This window comes from Desmodus rotundus, chromosome 9 (genome assembly GCF_022682495.2).
Source record: "Desmodus rotundus isolate HL8 chromosome 9, HLdesRot8A.1, whole genome shotgun sequence".
Classification (NCBI taxonomy): domain Eukaryota; kingdom Metazoa; phylum Chordata; class Mammalia; order Chiroptera; family Phyllostomidae; genus Desmodus; species Desmodus rotundus.
The window spans coordinates 100,060,709-100,079,367 of NC_071395.1; the positions used below are offsets into that span (position 1 = coordinate 100,060,709).

Here is an 18,659-nt window from a genome sequence, read left to right on the forward strand (position 1 = left end):
TTGTACAACCCCGTACAAGTCTCTTGACCTCTCTGTGTCTGTTTCCTGGTTTACTGAGGAAGAGATTGGGCTTGCTTATCTCTGAACTCCTTCTACCTCTAGAACCTACACAGCCCTAATTTCGCCAGTCTGTGTGCCTGCTACTCTGCGGTGAGGCCAGCGATTTGACCGCAGTTGTTTCTCCATGCAGTGATGCCTGTGGAGTGCCCACAGGAGAGAACAGCCCACTGGCTTCTTTCACTCAGCCTTTACAAATCAACCCCTTGGCATCCCGAGCTACTCTGCAGGAAAGCAGACTAAGTGCTGGTCTTAAATCTCTTAGACTCACTAATTACATACAGAGAAGACCTATTACACACCTCGGCAGAGCAGTCAGAGACACATAATAGGACACCTCAGTTGCAAAGAAAGGACACCTAATTTATATGACACGGTTGTTGGACCTTCTTCACTAACTCCTCTGGGCACTGGGCCAGCATTATGGGCTCGGCCACCCAGTTGCTAAGCCAGCACTAGGAGAGGTGGGTATGATCCATCTTTCAACTGGGATTTCCCCTGCTATCCAGAATTGTAAAACCCCCAAGAGTATTCAGGCCAGGTCTAGCCAAATTCAACCCAATCTGGTACATCCATGGGGACACCATGTTTGGGCTTTAAGAATTTATCCCCAAACCCAGAAGTTACTTATAAACTACAGATTCCCCTAACACTCTCTGCCTAATTCTGACTTTTCTTTCAAGAGCTGTACAATTTAGAATCAAACAGGTTTGGGCTGGAATTCTGGTTCTGCTGACTTCTAACTTGAGCTTTAGGTAGTCATTTCTCTTCTTGGAGCCTCCCTCTCCTCCCCTGTGCGAGACATGGATAGTAATGCTTTCCTCACATGGGCAGTGCAAGGGTTAAACATGAAGCTGCTAAGTACAAGGCCTGGAATACACCCTAATCACCACTGCTGCTGAGGATGTCGAGGTTACATCCATCAGCCCACTGTGTTCCCTCAAATTACAGTGAAAGACAATCTGCTACATAAGACTGTATCCTAAAGGCAAGAACGCCAGCACTCCTGTGTAACAAGTGATCACGGCCTATGCCAACTGCATACCAAAAAATAAATAAAAAGACCATTATTAAGTGTCTGAATTTACAAGGTCACCAAGAAACAGCATGCAGACTCTCTGTGGCGGCTTTGAAGTTGTTCTCTGAGACAGTGGGAAGACCATGAGCTTTGGGTCATAAAGATTTCTTTTGAGTTTCAATCCCATCACCTGCTCCCCTTGGACCTTTGAGTAGAGTTCTTGGGCCATCTGTACCTAGTCTCCTGGGCTATAAAGTGGAGTGCCATCTGACACACAGTGAGTCCTCAGAATGCGTGGGTGCCCTCCACCCTGCCATTCTTAACCTACTATGTTGAGAATGCAAGGCAGATGACTATCTCTTCCTTTTACACATTTGGAAGTCTGTTCTCTCTCCACTAGTCCATTCGTAGTGTTCCATTTCCATTTAAGCTCTGGGGAATTACTTCCAAGTATATTTGAGGAGATATGGGTCAGACTGCCTTGAGAGAGAATATACTGGAAACCTCACATAAGCTTTGAATCACACCAAGCAAATAACTACGTATTGAATCTTTTGGAATTTCTGAAGGTGAGGTTTACACATGCTTAGCTATCTGCAATAAACATCAACCCCTCGAGTGCTATTTCCATTAACCCAAAAGATCTTCAATATGTTTATTTTGTGAATTGGGTCCTTGAAGAAAAAAAGAAAGAGGTACCTTCTCCCTTTTTTTCCATCTGGAAACAGGAAGTTAGAAAGCATGAGGGACTTACACCAGAATCATCTCCATGGTTCCATTTGGACTCAAGAATTAATCTACCTTCTTGTCCACATAGCTTTTGATGAGAAAAATTAAATCGTTTCTTAACAATTGTTCTATAATTCAGATGTACATTATTTCAAACTCTCTGTATGAATGAGGTTTGGAGAACAGACTTGGTATGGCTGACTTTTTAAATTATGAAATATTTATATATTTTATATAGTTTACATATATAAACTGTTATGTGTGATATCAGCACAACTTTTTGGCTCAGATCTGTTTAAATAAGATGTAGTAGAGAAAGCGAATGAGGTTTGAAGGTAAGTATTAGTGGTTAATTTTATATATTAACTTGGCTGGGTCATAGTGCCCCAATCTTTAGTCAGACATTATTCTGGATGTTTCTGTGAGGGTGTTTTTGGATGAGATAAACATGTAAATCAGTGCACTTTGCATAAAGCATGTTGCCCTTCCTATTATGGGTGGGCCTCACCCAAACAGTTGAAAGCCTGAGCAGAGCAACAAGACTGGCCTCCCTGGAGCAAGAAGGAATTCTGTGGCAGAGGTCCTTGGACTTGAGCTGCAGCATTCGCTCTTCTCCGGCCCTCTAGCCGGCCAGCCCACCCTACAGATTTTGGACTTGCCAGCCTCCGTAATCACACAAGCCACTCTCTTAAAAGAAATATCTTTCTTTCAGCATATACACATCTGAAACAAGCTGAGATACTTGCATTTGCTCACATCAAGATCATTAGACTTATCCAAGGACAGATGAAGTCAGGGACTAAATCTCGTGTTGACACATCAGCATACGGCTGATGAATATTTTATTGAGAGCCTCCCCTGACACCTCCCCTCAACTCCTAGCGTTTAAAACCCTCAAGATAAAGGACCCGGTATGTGCTCCTCCTCTCTGCCACACCTGTGCCTTTCCCTTCCCCTCTTCCTCCCTTGGGTGTGTTACCGTTTCCTTTCTCTCTCCTAAGCTCCAAGGACCCTTCTGCCTCTGCAACTTGTTTCCTGAGGCTACGCAGCCCAGCTGGCTCACTTCTACTACCTCTGTAACTTTCTAAATAAACTTTCTCTTAGACCATTAGACTTCAAATCAGAAGACCTGGATTTGCCACCACTGCCAGCTGTGCGATCCTGGAAAAGTCACTGAGCATTCACCAACGGCACTTACATTCCTCATTTGTAAAAGGGGCATCGCCTACATCTCTCATCTAATTTTGCAGTGGATTGAAATATAGCAAAAAGGACAACCAGAGGCAACCAGAGGCAACCCGGAGATCCCCTGCACCTCCAACTTCTCCACGCGGCTCTGTTTCCTGGTCTGCATGGTACAACTTCTTCAACGTGCTGTGCACCAACGTAGTTCACTGGAAACACAGTAATTATCATCACAGATGAAATGGCACTGCCGCAGTGTTAATTACTACAGTGCAGACGTACCGGCAGATATCATACATAATGTTGTCAAGCCTTTATTTTTAAATTAAAGTGCAACAAACCATACCGTGGCTACACAGCCTTTTTTGATTAATACAAATTAATGTTATTTTGGTGTCTAGGGAAACAGTGGGGATAAGGGGGTATTGCATCATTTGTAAGAACACAAAGGCAAATGGTAGAACTCCAATGGATTCCCCATCACTTTTTTCCTTCCACATGGGTCTCTACACAATGGAGAGTGTGAGCTCCATGAGGGCAGGGACCGTGTCTGGTTTTACTCCATACAATCAGCTCCCAGCATGTAGTCACAGACAGTGAATGTTTTATGAGTTACTGGAGAAAGAGAGAGCAAGAGAGAGAGAGGGAGGAAGGAAGGAAGGAAGGATAAAAGGAAGGAAGGAAGGGAATAGAGTCCTGTAAGCAGATGGGGTCTAGAAGTGGAGCAATAGAAGGCCCAATGTTTTATTCCTAACTGCCCTGGTTTTGTGTTTGCATCACGGCCTTCAGAATGATCTTGAATGCATCTCACACCTGGAGCTTTAAAATCCAAAAGGGGAGACAAGCAACTCATCGCAATGCGGAAGTCATTTAAAGTTCTTCACTGTGACAGTCAGCAAGCAATACTGCATCCCACTGGGCTCCGGGAAGTGTGGAAGACTTGCAAGGGCCCCTCAATGTCTGCGAGGCACCCATGCAACAAGTCAAAATTACGGGAAGGAATAGAATGAAAATTACACGTTTTACTTATTTAATTCCCATCAAAACCTCATTGGGGACATTTTTCCCATTTTTATTGTGATAGAATACACATATAAAATTTATCATGCTAACCATTTTTACGTGTATATTTTAGTGGTATTAAGTACCTTCACACTGTTGTGCAACCATCCGTCTCCAGAACTCCTTTTATCTTGCAAAACCGAATATTTAAGCCCATTTAGCAATAACTCCCCACTCTCCCCTCTCTCTAGCCCCTGGCAACCGCCATTCTACTTCCTGTCGCTGTGATTTTGACTACTCTCGGTGCCTCATATGAGTGGAATCACGCACATTTAAAGTAATTACTGATAAGGAGAGGTTTCCTTGTATCATTTTGACATTTGTTTTCTAATGAATATATGCCTCCCAGCTTTTTCATCCCTCGTTTTCATGGGGAAGATTTTCTTATCTCTACCTTAGCGTTAAGGAAACTGAGGCTTCAAGAAATTAACTGAACTACCCAAGGTCCCCAAGAGGCAGACTGAGAATCTTTTGACGCAAGAGGCCTTGATTCTTCCATCGGCCATGTGCTAGTGTGCTAAGTGTGGTGAAAATGCGGCCAAGAATGTGACATTGCCATTGCCTTGATTCAGTGGCCAACGGTTCTCTTAGGAGCGTAAAACAGACACAGATGAAAGGATTTCTACAAGTGCAGGGAAGCCCGAGATATCTGCCCAATGGGACAGAGCGTATGTCCTATAAGAACTCAGTGCAATTCCTCTCACACTGCCTTGCATATCATAGGTGCCCATGGACGTTACGGGTTGAATCTCATGGTTCCATTTTTCTTGTCGTTTGAAGAGAATTAGAGAGATCCAGCCCAGATCTGTGGAATCTGTTCTCCAGAGTGACGGATTTGGCACTGGGCAGTAAGCACTTTAATAATGCGTACACCATTACACCCAGAATTTGCCTAATGAAATATCCCAGTTTGGGTAAAACTATTATCCATCAGGATGCTCATTGCATTATTGTTGTACAATAGTAAAAAAGTGGAAGGGATGTAAAGGTTCAACAATAAGTTATATATTTTTACAGTGGAGAAGTATACAATCATTTCTAAGTGATATTGTAGAAGAATAGTTAATAACCTGGAAATATTCATGTTAGTAAAAATAATATATAACATATTTATGTTACTATATATTAATGACACATTTATATTATATATGGCCATATGTATTTAAATATAAATCATACATGTGAAAAATAACTTATCTATTTATATACATGTGTTAAATGATGTCAGTAAAATGTGGGTATATTTAGTTATGAATGTGAAGAGCACATATAACAAAATATAGTGGTGATTTTTATTTTCTTGAGCTGTTCTATATCTTCTTTAGCATAAGGCCTGTATATTATCTTGTTAATTTTAAAAATACATTTTACTTAAAGGTGGATGCAATGACAAACAAACATATTTCTAATCATTTTACTGCAAAGGAATTCATGAGCTGGGACATGAAATAGATAAGTTCGCATTGTCTCATACTTAATAAATTTGCATTCATTTGAGACTGGAGAACAGGACTGCAGTCTTTCACAGGGATCATTTGGTTGCAAGGATTAGATAACTTAAGAAAAATATTAATTTATTGATAAAGTATCTGAGAAAGTACTGCGCAGGGCCTCCGGTCTCGTAAAGGAACTGGGATAAGGAGGTACAGAGGTTTTCTGAGGTTCAAGTACTTATTCTCCCCAGTTCTCTGTCTCTCTCTGCATGGTTTCCTCTGTCACCCTTGGCACATCTGCTTTTCTCTTCTCTCTCTTGGGTCTGAGTCCAGCCACTTAGTGGGCTGACTCTCTGGCCTCCATGTGACTTTCCAGTTCACATACTCAACAGGGACTGTCCGGAGTTTCTGTTGATAGTTCCAAATTCACAGGAGAGAGATGGTTGACTTAATGTATATCAGTTGCTTTTGCTACATAACAAACGACCCCAAAACTTAGGGACTTTCACCAACCAATTATGTCACTCCCAAGTCTACAGGTGTGTGGGCAGTTCTTCTGGTCTGGGCCAGGCTGAGCAGATTTTGGCTGGACCAGTCAGCTGGTAGATGATCCATGCAACAGCCAGTTTAGAATGGCTTCTCCTCAGGTGGCTGTCCTCACTATGGGGACATCCTGCGGCAGACTGGCTCAGGCTGGTTTGCAGGGTGGTCTCAAGGTTCCAAGAAGGAGGAAGAAAGTAAAGGTCTACTCTCAGAACTAGCCTGTTACATCCACTACATGCTATTGGCCAAAGCAAGTGCAAGGCCAAGCCTGATTCAAGGAATGAAGAGATAGACCCCTATCTTGATGGGAGCAGCTACAACATCACATTGTAGGAAGTGTGGTTATGGGGAGGGGAAGAATTCTGGCCATTTTTCCAATCTGCACATAATCTGTTAGGGCCCCAGGCTGACACAGGGTCCATCTTGTAGCTGCACCACATTTACATATTTTTACATCACCTGCTTTGTTGTTGATGTAGCAGGGAAAGAGAGAGACCAGAGAACTGTGCATAAGCTTTTGATTGTTTCAGCCTGGAAGTGACACTTGTCATGTCCCTTCCTAGCCCGTGACCAACACCAGTCCCATGGGCTCCCCCTTAAGGCAAGATGGCAGAATAATGAGTCAGTGGAGTGTTTAGCAAGCATTACTGTCTCGGCCACAGTGAGCTTTCTGCAGAACTAAACTGACTGATCATTTCCAAGACCAGCATCAGAAAGGTGGAGGGGCAGGCAAGGCTACTGCTATAAAGATATCAGAAGTTACATGAAGCCCTTAAGAAACCCATGGGACAGAAGGCTGAGCCCAAAAGAATCAGAATAAGCAGGAAGAAAATGCAAATCGCTCCGCATCCAATAGCCCAGAAGCATTCCAGCCAAACCCACTCAAAGCCTTCCTTAAGCTTTAGATCTGCTCCTGGGGCTAAGTCAGTCCAGAAGACTAAGGCAGTAGGTCACAGGTAGGATTAAATGTTCTAGAATCAAGTGTTGGGAGGTGCTAAGGAAATAGGAACATGAAGCTGGACATCAAATTCAAAGAGGAAAGAAGGAAAAGTAACACCAAGCAGTAAGGTTAACCTTTTGCAGGGGCTGAAGCAAGATGGCTTCGGGAGTGAGGGGTAAGTCTGAGAATCTTTGAAAGAGGAATTTTGTATGAATCTCAGTAGCTTAGCACTGAGGCCAGCAGCTGTGAGGATGGATCAGAGCTGTCACTCTGTGCAGCGTCTGGTTGCAGAGGTGAGAGAGGGACCTAACCAAGCACACAGGACTGGACACGTGAGACTGCAGACCTAAGCCTTCAGCCTCCCACTAGGGTTTGCTCCTGTTCATCCACTTTGGGTTCCTTGTCTCTCCTTTGGCCTTTGTAGCATCTTCTCCTAACTGCTTTCTCCAACTTCTCATACATGAGATCTGAACTTTTGCAGCATCTCTACTTTCCCAATATTTATGGTAAGAAGACAAGTTTATTTTTATAAGGTACAATGTCCAAAATATTAGTCCCAGTTGATGAGGCCTCCTTTGCATTTCTACTGCTGATTCCTAAATGTGGTTTTTGTTGCACAGAAAGTACCTTAGAAACCAGGTGGGGCAGGAATGCCCTCTGGGGAGGCTGCCGATCCCTACTCCACATATGGATTCAACCTAATTTCCTTCCATCGAGAGGACGCTAAAAGCATGGGGCTAAGCATCCTGCTGGGTTTGGTGAGAAATGGAAAGAGGAGAGCCTTGTTTGACCTGTTGCCCATTGCCTTACAGGTCAGTGGGACTATGTACAACACTGGAAGACACGTGTCCCTGCGCCTGGACAAGGAGCACTTGGTCAACATATCAGGAGGGCCCATGACATACAGCCACCGGCTAGAGGAGATCCGGCTACACTTTGGGAGCGAGGATAGTCAGGGGTCAGAGCACCTCCTCAACGGACAAGCCTTCTCTGGGGAGGTAGGTGGGGTTGTTGAAGTACTAAAGTTAAGTGCTGATTAATGAGATGTGGTGCCTATTTATATCTATGGTGGGGTAACAGATGGAAAGATTTCTCCTGAATCTATGAAACAAGAAGGTCTGTACCTTCTTTCTCCATGTCTTTTCCAAGTTGATAGGGAGGTTTCTAAAGAGGTTCCAGTGTTTATCGGGGAAGGCCAAAATCAAACTGAGTATTTCCTTCTGACACGTCAGTCACCTTTCTTGAGACTCATGCCTTCGGTTATCTCCAGAGCATTATTTCAGCCCCAAACCCTCACCTTTCAAGTCCATCTGCACTTACTTCCCTCTGGGCAATCAGCCTTCCACATGTCACATATGACAGCATAGTCCACAAGTCTCCCTTCTGGTAGAATGGGTCTTATTTGCACACAACTATAACTTACTGTGAAATAAATGTCAAGCAACTAAAGAGTCACCACAAATGGTGAGTGTCACTGGATGCCACCGCCGACTCAGACAGAACTCACGTCACCGCAGTGAGCCAAAGCACAGTTTCGGTTATGAGACGAGAGCTACAGTCTAAGCAGCCAACATCTGTGTTGTGACACTTGACAAGCAGGATGTATTTTATTTGACCTCTTCTGCCTCTCTTACACTTGAGGGTGGTTATTAACTAGGGGCCAGGGGCACTTACCTGCTGCATATCCTGTAACTAGGTTTCTGTTTAAGAGTCCTCAGTAACTGATGTCAAGACAGTTTTGAAATAACAGAAGTGTGTATCTCGTTATCAACTCGGTCTTTTTAGGTTATTGTAATCGAGGCTGTGTTTCAACATGGTTTTGTTTTGAATACTGTGAGGCCATACACTGAGATGCACAACCTCAATGAGTCCAGTGGCCAGATTTTAATAATTGTTCAAAGTGCATCGACTGAGACCCTTTCTAGGCATTCTGCTAGTCACCAGGACCGCGGAGATCAAAATAAGCAGGGGTCCTATCACAGAGGAGCTCAAAGAGTACTGTGTTCAAATCATGCAGGTATAATGTCATGCTGTGATGGGGATGTACAAAGGCCTTTTACTTGAAGGGGTTGGGAGGAGCTTCACCTTTGAACTGAGCTAAGAGGAGCAATGCAGAACGATTTTAAAAGCTTCAGGTCTAGAGTCAAAGAACCGGAGTTTGTACCTCTGGCTTTGATACATACTAATTGTGTGATCTTCAGATGGCTACTTGACCTTTCTAAAGCTGAATTACACAGCTTTCAAGGTGATTTTGAAAACTATCTGGGAGTCCAGATGTGAGGAGAAACTAGTACTCAGTAGTTGATAGACAACAAAGATAAAGCAGGAAATGAGGACAATACAAGCACCAATGCGAGTCAGGGCACTGCATATTGGGGAAACTACATATAGATTTCATCAGTGATCAATTAGTAATGGCTGCATAGAGGACAGGGTTGAGGCAGATATGGGTCTTCTTCCTCATTCTGTAGCAGATATTCCAGGATTGATTAGAGATGTCTGACGAAGGCATTGTAATGAGAAAATCCCAGGAGTTACAGGTCCTAGAGTAGGGGAACAACTCATGAATTGAGAGTGACTGGAGACTGCCAATCGGAATTAGAGAATATTCAAAATTAGATAAATTCATCCTTTTAAAACCACAAGTTATTTGTTGACTTGCTTGCTCACTTATTTGCTTGCTGTTATTTCTTTGTTTTTCTCCCTCACTGTACTGTTATATTCTAGTGCCTGTTACAACATTGTCTCAGAGCGAAAATGAACTTATGAAAGAATTTATTCAATGAGTGAATGAAAAAATGTAGAATGTCCCTTGGCTAAAATCTTTACATTGTAGAATTCCTCAGAGTTGCTTGTTTCTTCAATATGTAATAAGGGGGCTCTGTAATTTATATATGAAGTACAATTTTGGTGTAAATGAGAACTTCCAAAATCCTTAAAGGAAGCATACAACAATTTGATCTGTCAATATGTTCATTTTCTTAGACTTACCCCAGGTGTCAGCAGGTGTCAGACCACAGGTGTCGGCACTCCAGGGAATCGCGTGCTAAGAGTTCCCAGGAGTCTGGTGATGAGATGTGTGAAGCACTCCCTCAGTTGTACATTACTAAGTGTTCTCAGTGAAGACAGCATTCGCCTGTCAGAATTAATTGGAGATCATTGTCAAAATACTTACTTCTGAGTCCTTCTCCCAAAGCAACTGAATCAGCGTCTCCAGGAGTGGGGTCCAGTATGCACATTTGTAAAAATTCCCCCAAGAGATTTTGTGACCACCATGCCAGTTCCAGCTCCGGTTCTACCTGAATTACCCCAGTTTCTTAAACTGGGGTTTAATCAGCAAAGCCATACAGCTGGAAACGGCAAAGCTGTGCGCTTTCTAGATGGATGGGATTTGGAGAACAGCTTCCCAAGCAAGGCAGCCATACATACATGCATCCATTGCTCCAACGATAACTTGAGCATCAGCCTCAGCGTAAGTACAGTTTTTAGACTTGCCTGGGTAGGCCACGTCAGCTAGGCCATGTCAGCTGTATCACATTTCTCTCCCAGCTCCTTCCTCTCAGTGTGAGTGGTCTTAGTATGACTGGTCTATCAACCGGTGTAGGTTTCGGTGCAAGAGATTAGAATGTTGGAAGCGCCAAAACACTGTCATATAAAAAGGAGCTGGATAGACATTTGGCCTTTGAGATATTTAAAGGCCTTGAATGAGTAAGAAAAGTTTGGTATCTTCTTTGTGGTATGAGGGAAAATACCTAGCGTCACTAGGGAGAAGTTCCAGGAAAACAGAGTTCAGCTAAATATGTGTTCTAACTATGAGAGCTGTCAATCAGTGAGATGAGGTGTCTCTGAAAACAGCAAATTCCCATCAGTGGGATTCTTACATGTGGAATGGAATTTGAGGACTTCATACAAGTGACTCACATCCTTTTAGTTTTAATGCATCTTCTAATGCTGACATTCTACACAGTCCATGATTTCCTTGTAGAAAACGTCTTCCAGCCGGATTCTACTGAAGGTTTGTCCCAGTTAAAGCAAACACACCCCATCCTGTAGGTTACCATTTTATTTTTATTTTGTGCTATCTTCATGGACACCTTTGGTCTTTGTTTTTGGCTCTCCACTGAGAGGACCTAAGTAGACACTTCAGGCAACAGAGCACGTGTTTATTTTGTTGACAATGAATAATCACATTGCCATCTGCCCCATCTATCACTGCTGTCCGTGACAAGTCAGCTAATGCCAGGCGTTTTCCTTGGCACAGCGCAACAGTCGTCATCTGAAGAGCTGTAGATTAATTGCCACCTTGTCTAATGAGGTTGTTTTAATTGATGGTAATCATTTGCTTTGTTTTATAAAGCTGCGTGGATGTACGACACAGTCAGCAACTGCATTTTTATAAAAATTATTCATGTACACGGAGAACTCCTGGATGCCTTGTTGGGGGTGGGTGATAAATGAGCATATTCAGGGATCCAAATGTCTCTATATTTTTAAGAAGGGAAAATTAACTGTTTTTAATAAGTAAGACCCTTAGCTTGCTAATCATGTCTAAGTGGTTAGATTAATGTCCAGTATAAAGTAGGGTGTTTATGAAAAGAAACAAATACATTAACCAGGCGAAAGATAATATTTGAAAAGAATCATGCCTGTGGATTAAGTTGCAGTAGTGAGGCAGACAAGAAGCATCTTTCTTATGTGAGGGAAACTGGAAATATTCATTTTAAAAACCTTCCTTAAGGTCTTCTTTTCAAAGGGGTAAGGAGGAACACTAAGAATTTCACCAGCCACTTCACGGGGTACCTGTGGCCAGAGCCTCCTGTTTATTTTATCCACTTCACATGACTTCCTGTTGTACTTCTGCTGTGTGCTGAGCTCCGCAGCCCAGCTCCCTCCTAGAGAAGCATTGACTGTACCGGAAATACACAGCCTGGCCTCTGTTTACATGTTTTGCAACTTCCTTTCATTCATTTATTCATTCGGTTAACAAATATTGGTTGAGTGACTACCACATGCTGTGCAGTCAATAAAATAAGGACAGTCCTGCCTGTAAGGTGCTTACAGTCTAGTGAGAGTACACAAACAATAAATGTAACAAATGAGTAAATTGATATGGAAAGCTAGAGTATAAAAAATGCAATAGGAAAAGAAATAGCAGAGTAAGGGGTTTCAGAGGATGAGGAATGGAGGTAGTGAGTTACAAGTGTAAGTAGAGTGGTCAGTGTTAGTCTCATTGAGAGGATGACATTTGTGAGGTTGCCATGGCGATGTGTAGGGGGAGGCCACACCTGGCAGAAGCAATAGCCAGGACCATGGCTTTGAAGTGGGAATGAGCTGTGAGCGTTCTACGAGGAGCAGGAGCAGCAAGAACACGTGTGTAGTAATAGGGCGTGAGAGGGCAGAGACACGTGACTGAGACCAGGGGCTGCCACAGATCATGTCCCCTTTGCATGGACTTTGTATGCACTTGGCTTTTACCCTGAATGAAATCTAAACCACAGTGATATATATTCTCCCAGTTCATCAGTAAACCCTAGCTCAGTGAGGTCACCCTTACTATTATCTCCTTCTCAGCTGGGGAAACTGAGGCCCAAGACCATCCAGACAGGAGATGTTTGAGGTTGGACTTCGCTCAGGTCTTCTGATTCACAACTTTGCTTAATATAGGCCAAGGTTTATCCACAAACCCCTTAGTAATGACTGCTCACCTACTCTGGGCCGTCGCCCAGTGGGGAAATTCAAAGACCTACAGGCCTCGGGCCCTGCCGTTAAGGAGTCCGAAATCCAGTAGCGGATCCTGTCTTCCCAGACTGGTTAACTCCTCGCAGGCAGAGTAAGCTGTACTTTTCAATGCTTTTCCGCACACGTTTGGGGCACATGGTAGTATTGTTGAACACGGAGTGAATGAGTAAAGAAGGATAGTTTTGAATGACTGTAGCTTTCAGAGTGCCTAAATTATGCCCGGTATATTGATTAAATTCTGTTGTCACAGTGGTAAAGCTGATAAAGTTGATGTCAATATTAACAGAAGTTCTAGATATTTTATGTTAAATTATTTACAAAGACAGGGTAAGTGAATTCTTCAGGGCACCTGGGAAGAGTAATGGAACAGTTGATAGCTGGTGTGCTAGAAAAATTCATTTAGATTCCTCATTTCAGCCCTGGAATTACTCCCAGGATCGGGTCAGGGAACTCGCCTTTGCCCCTACTGGAAGCCCCAGTTCTGGATTCCAGGAGCCAGTCCTACCCTGAGTGAGCAAACTGGCCTTCACGAAGCAAAGCAAACAGGTCAGAAGCCCACGCAGTGGTAGGGCAGATTATGACAATGCCAGTGAGCAGAGGAGGACTCTGATATAAGGAGAGGAAGTTTTCCCTCTGGACGTTTTTATAATTACTTCTGGGAAAGAAGAGCCCAACCAAGTCAGCAGCTTCCTGCATTGCCAGTTTTAGGTGCACACCATGGGGCAGCCTAAGAGAGACGACAGCTTGCTGAGGTCGGCTCATCATCCCATTGACTTCATCCTAACCTGCATCATAATGCTGACTGGTCCCAGCAGGATGACATTATGACCCGCACCATCCTCCTCCACTTGACTCTGATGTAGCCCTTATTGCTTGTCTAAAGCAAGGAAGGGGGTGTTATATTACAGGCGTATTAAAGACAGGCATTAACTGGGATTTGATCAAGGTTTATCCTAGACCCTAACTGTTGCCATGGAGACCATCACTGTTAACAGCTTTACAAGTGTTGAGTGGATCTTCCTTTCTTTAGTGACCAATGACGCTGCAATTAGGTATGGCTTCTAACACTTCTGTGAACTAGCCCTACTGTTTTCTATCCATTTCCGAATAAAACCGATTGGAAAAGGTGTGGAGTAAGAAAAATCCATTCACTGCTACTCTGACCAGGGTCAACCGTTCATTAAAATTTGTAGAGATTCCATCAAAGGCCACGTCTCCCACTTCAGGATACAGACCCGCTACTAGAAAGAATGAGTTCTGCTTCATAGGGAACAAGCCTCCATACAAAGTGCCAGTGTTGGAGGCCCCACTGAGGTCACTCTTCCAAACCACTTCCTGGACCAAAAAAAAAAAAAAAGATGCCAGAGAGGGCAAGAGACCTGCCCAAAGTCACCAAGATTCAGTGGCAGAATTAGGACCCAAGTTTCCTACCGCTTAGTATGGAATTTGTAATTTTTCAAATAAAATTTTAAATGACATCAAATCCCAAGACTCAGAAGACCCTTTTAGGTCATCGGTTTTAGTTGCCCAGTGAAGCAGGTTAGCCTGATATTCAGATTTCCTGCCTTAGTGAGCAGAGCACCGTCCCAAGTGTGTTTGTACCGCCTCAAAAAGCTAAAGACATTGACACATTATTTTACAAACATGGGCACTGATGAGCATCCACGGGGCAAAGGATTTAGAAGACATCAAATCACCCCCAATAAAAAATGCCACCAATGTAAGAACTATAATAGCGCCTAATTGGAAGAAATGTGGAAATTAATGATTTGGAAGACTAAGGCAGAAACTGGAAATGCCTTAAAGATCCTTTGTTTTCTCTCAGTATGAAAAGGCAATCATACTATTGTATTAAAAACCTAAGGATATAAGCTGCTTTTCTATAGTTTCAATCCCCCCTCCCTGCCTACTATCCCCAATAATCATCTAGAACAGCTCAGTAATATAAAATACAAGTAATCTAGATAATAATACTGCAAAATTAAGTCATTATATGTCTAGCTGCACCATGAATGTGCTGCTATACAATTCAAAATAAAGCCGTTTAAAACCCGCAGATTCATTTGCTCTGACATATCGATAAACTTTTGCTGAAACAAAGCTAATCATCTCAATGGTGCCAACTTAATTGCTCGCCAGTTGACGGATAATAAACAGACCTGAGGATTAAAATATGAACTAATTACTGTACTCAATTGCATTTACTTGATTTCATGTTCCATTAATTTTTTGCATTATTTCTGGTGGAAGCCTTAGATTTATGGTTGCCTTAAATGAATTATGGCACTTAGTTGCCTATGGCACGTTCGTGTTCAGAATTGGCTGGAAAGGGCAGAATTCTGGGCAGTAAATATTTAGCTGAAGAGCCTAGGATGTCGTAAGTGACGGTAATTATCCGTTCCCAAATACCAGCCAGAGTCAGCCTCTGTAAATCTATACGCGTCTCAGCAATTAAAGGGCAACTCTAGAGTTGCTCTTGTGATTATTCATTGGATCAGCTTCTTAGAGGCCATCTCCAAGAAGAGTTGTTGTGTTGGCCTGGAAGAGGGCTGCGGGGATACAGAGACAGGCACACCATGGGGACAAGACATTGGCCTAGGAGGCAACCACTCGGGCCACTAGACACACGGGCAACATTTTGACCTTGAAGATCTGACTTCAAGACCCCATTCTGTCACTTGCAGGCCCTGCGATCTTAGTAAGGGGAGAATTGGGCAAGTCACTTGGCCCCCCTTCACCTTTTGAACTGTGATATGGGGCTAATAATGCCAGACCTATATCTGTGATAGAGTGATCGTGCAATGCAAAGAAAACACTCCTGTGATTGGTCTTGTTAGGCTATAAAGTGCTGTATGAGTCAGTTATTAGCCTAAACCTTGGAGCTCTTCTAGTCCAGAATCCTTACAGATAAGACACATAAAGATAATCACAAAGTACTCGTCTGATTGCGACCATCAGCTTTCATTCATTGAGCATATACTATGTCTCAGGCATTGTACTAAGTGCCTTATCACTCCCAATCTTCACCAAAAAAAAACCTGTGAGCTAACACTAATACCATTTTACATGTGAGGAAAAGAAACTTGGAGAGGTCAAAGAGCAAGCCTTGGGTCACATTGTTGATATGGGAAAGAGCCAGGATTTGAACCCAGGTCTCTGACTTCAGCCATGTGCTGAGTGACCTTAGGCAAGTCACCTGACCTCTCTGTTTCTGCATCAAAGCATGGGCTGAGAATAGGTCTGTCCATCTCTCTACCCACCAGTGCCCTGTCTGTTGCCTAAGGGCTGTCCCAGTTGGACATGAACCTTATGAACAGCCCATATTCTTTCTGGCTGTCAGGTGTCAAGTGGCACAGTCAGAATGTGAACTATGACACAGCATCGTCTTGTGTAGCTGCTGAAGACCGCAGCTTCATTCCCCTTCTCCTCTCACGTAGAAGTGACATACAGACGCCCAGTTGTTTTTTCTGTCACTTCTTTGAAATGTGATAAGCAAGGCATGGTACATCTGTACATTCGTTTGTGTGTAAACACATCTGTTTCCCTCCATGAAGCATGAGAAACCATGTTCCTAGGCTCAGGGGTAATTGGGGTGAATACATTTTCTTGCTTTGGATCTATTTGCTGAGCCAGAAATTTCTGGATTGAGCCTTGAAAAATGAATCCTGCAGGAGCTCTTTGGCAAAATGAGCTTAGCTGGGAGGTTTTAAATCACACTCCCAGCCAGGAAGAGGGGAGAGGCCCAGAGATCTCCAGGTACCTGTATCAAGAGTCAGTGTCCGGCACCAATTTTATTTCAGAGCAAATCATTGTGTCTGCTTCGGGAAAGACGCATCGTGGTGGGCCCAAATGGCCCCCCAGAACGGCTGCTGCTTCTGTGAGGTCCTCTGTGGGCACCACGCATTTCCTGCCTGCTGCGCCTGCCTCGCTAGGGCTGATACATTCCCCAGCCCCAGGTGTGCAGCTGTGACCCACCAGCATGAGCAGTGGTTAACTGTAGGGGTTGGGATTGCTAGTTCTTTGTTCCTCTGTTTGCATCCTGGCTCTATCAGGTATCAGCTGTGGCCTTGGGCAAGTTACTCAGCCTCCTCCTGTCTGGGCGCCCTCATTAATAGGATGAGACTGACAGGGATGCCCATGCCATCAGGCATGATGGAGGAATAGTTTCTGTACAGTAAAATTCAGCAATGTTGACTGATTTCACAAATATATAGTCACATAACCACCACTGGAACCATGATCTAGGACACTTTCATCACCCCGAAAAGTGCCCCCATGTCTCAGCCGTCAGTTCCCCCCGCAACCCCGACGCCTGGCAACCACCGACTTGCCATCACTGTAGTCTTGCTTTTTCTTGCATTTCAATCAATGGACTCATCCCGTATGTTGTCTTTTTTCTAACTCTATCTCTTAACTCATTACATATTATAGTTTTCCTTTGGCATATAGCTCTCTAAATGTATAACACATGTATGGATTTGCATAACTATCATTGCAATCCGAATACAGAATGGTTCTGCCCTATAGGCTGTTTTGAGGGTTACAAGGACCGATATATTCTAAGTGCTCAGAACAGTGCCTGACAACAAGAATCCAGAGTGGCTCTCTGCAGGGGTTGAAATTCTGATAAGTCCCACCAGCCATTGTGAGTTGCTTCCAAATACCTTTACTCTAAGAAGGTGGGCCTGGGGCCCTTTTCTGCTTGTCATTTTCTTATCGATGTCAGTCTCCCTGGAGGAAATCTTTTTTCTTTGCAAAAGGCGCCATTCATTGGTCAGAGTGTTTGTCCTACTCAGAATGGCACTTTTTGTAAACACTCACATAGGTACTAGACAAGGCAGTCAAGCCCCTGCTAAGCCAGCTTGAAATTGTGAGGGAATTCATTAGCTTGAGCACATGCAAGGAAGTTCACTCCCCATCCTGGCCTCCTGGAAGCGCCCTTCCGCCCCCAGATAGCAGCTCCTTGCCACGGACACCAGCAAGTACAGCATTTCCTCATTCCCCGTGAGTCTGGGCGAAGAAAGCCCTGTGCTGTGTGAACAGGGTGACCACATGCTCCACTTTGCCTAGGACCGTCCAGCTTGAGACCAGTTGGTCCTGGTGTCATTGTAATAGCACCTCCTCTTACTCTCAGAAGTGCCCTCCTTTACATAATGAATCCCATGGTCACCCTAGGTCTAGAGGACCTTCAGCAAGCAGCGTAAGCTCTCGGGATCTCCTTTCCCTCATCCAGAAAATGAAAGGATTGGAGCAATCCTGTCAGGGCCCTTTTAGCACCAAGAGGCCCATGGAAGTAAAATCATCCTGCATAATTTTATCATCACACATAAACACTGATCAAGGATCACGGTGCCATCTGAAGAATCTGAAACCCTGATCTGCAAGAAAATCTTTTTGCTACATTGGCGAGGTGCCCCGTTGAAGTATGTATGTATAAATAGCCACCATCATATCCCCTTTAAGATAAAATCTTGGGAAATTAAGTCCTCTGATGTGATGCCAAAAATTAAAGCTCAGAGCATTCTGCTCACTTGGATATGCCACTGTGACTTCTTAGGATGCTTAAAATGTTGCACTTCCTGCTCCTGCCTCTGCCACCCCCACCATGCTGCTCGCACACACATGCACACACACACTCCATCATATATCACTCACTCAGCAGCTACCCAGGTAAAATGCTCCTGTGTTTAGTACGGTATTTTACTAGAAACTATGGGTTCCCCTTGAACCGTTTTGCTTTGTATATTTTAATTACAATTTAAGTGATTTCTCTGCACTGAGCACCCCTAGGAAGAAACCCCAGGAATTCCCATCATTATCCACTTAGGCTTTGTTTCAGTTCTGGTCTTTGGAGAGCCAGCACTGCAAGATGATTCTGTCACCTTTAGCTCCTCCCTAAACCCCTCTTGGTGTGTCTGTATTTAGCCTCCTTTGCCGTCAAACAAAAGGGAGG

General features: G+C 43.7%; 1 protein-coding gene across 1 annotated transcript in view; it reads left to right on the forward strand.

Annotated features, from left to right (window-relative positions):
- Window positions 1-18,659, forward strand: part of CA10 (carbonic anhydrase 10) — a 440,111-nt gene that overhangs the window by 331,035 nt on the left and 90,417 nt on the right. Inside the window, exon 5 of the mRNA XM_053912093.2 lies at window positions 7,780-7,965. Within this exon, the coding sequence (XP_053768068.1) occupies window positions 7,780-7,965 (186 nt within the window). The remainder of the gene's footprint in view (window positions 1-7,779; window positions 7,966-18,659) is intronic.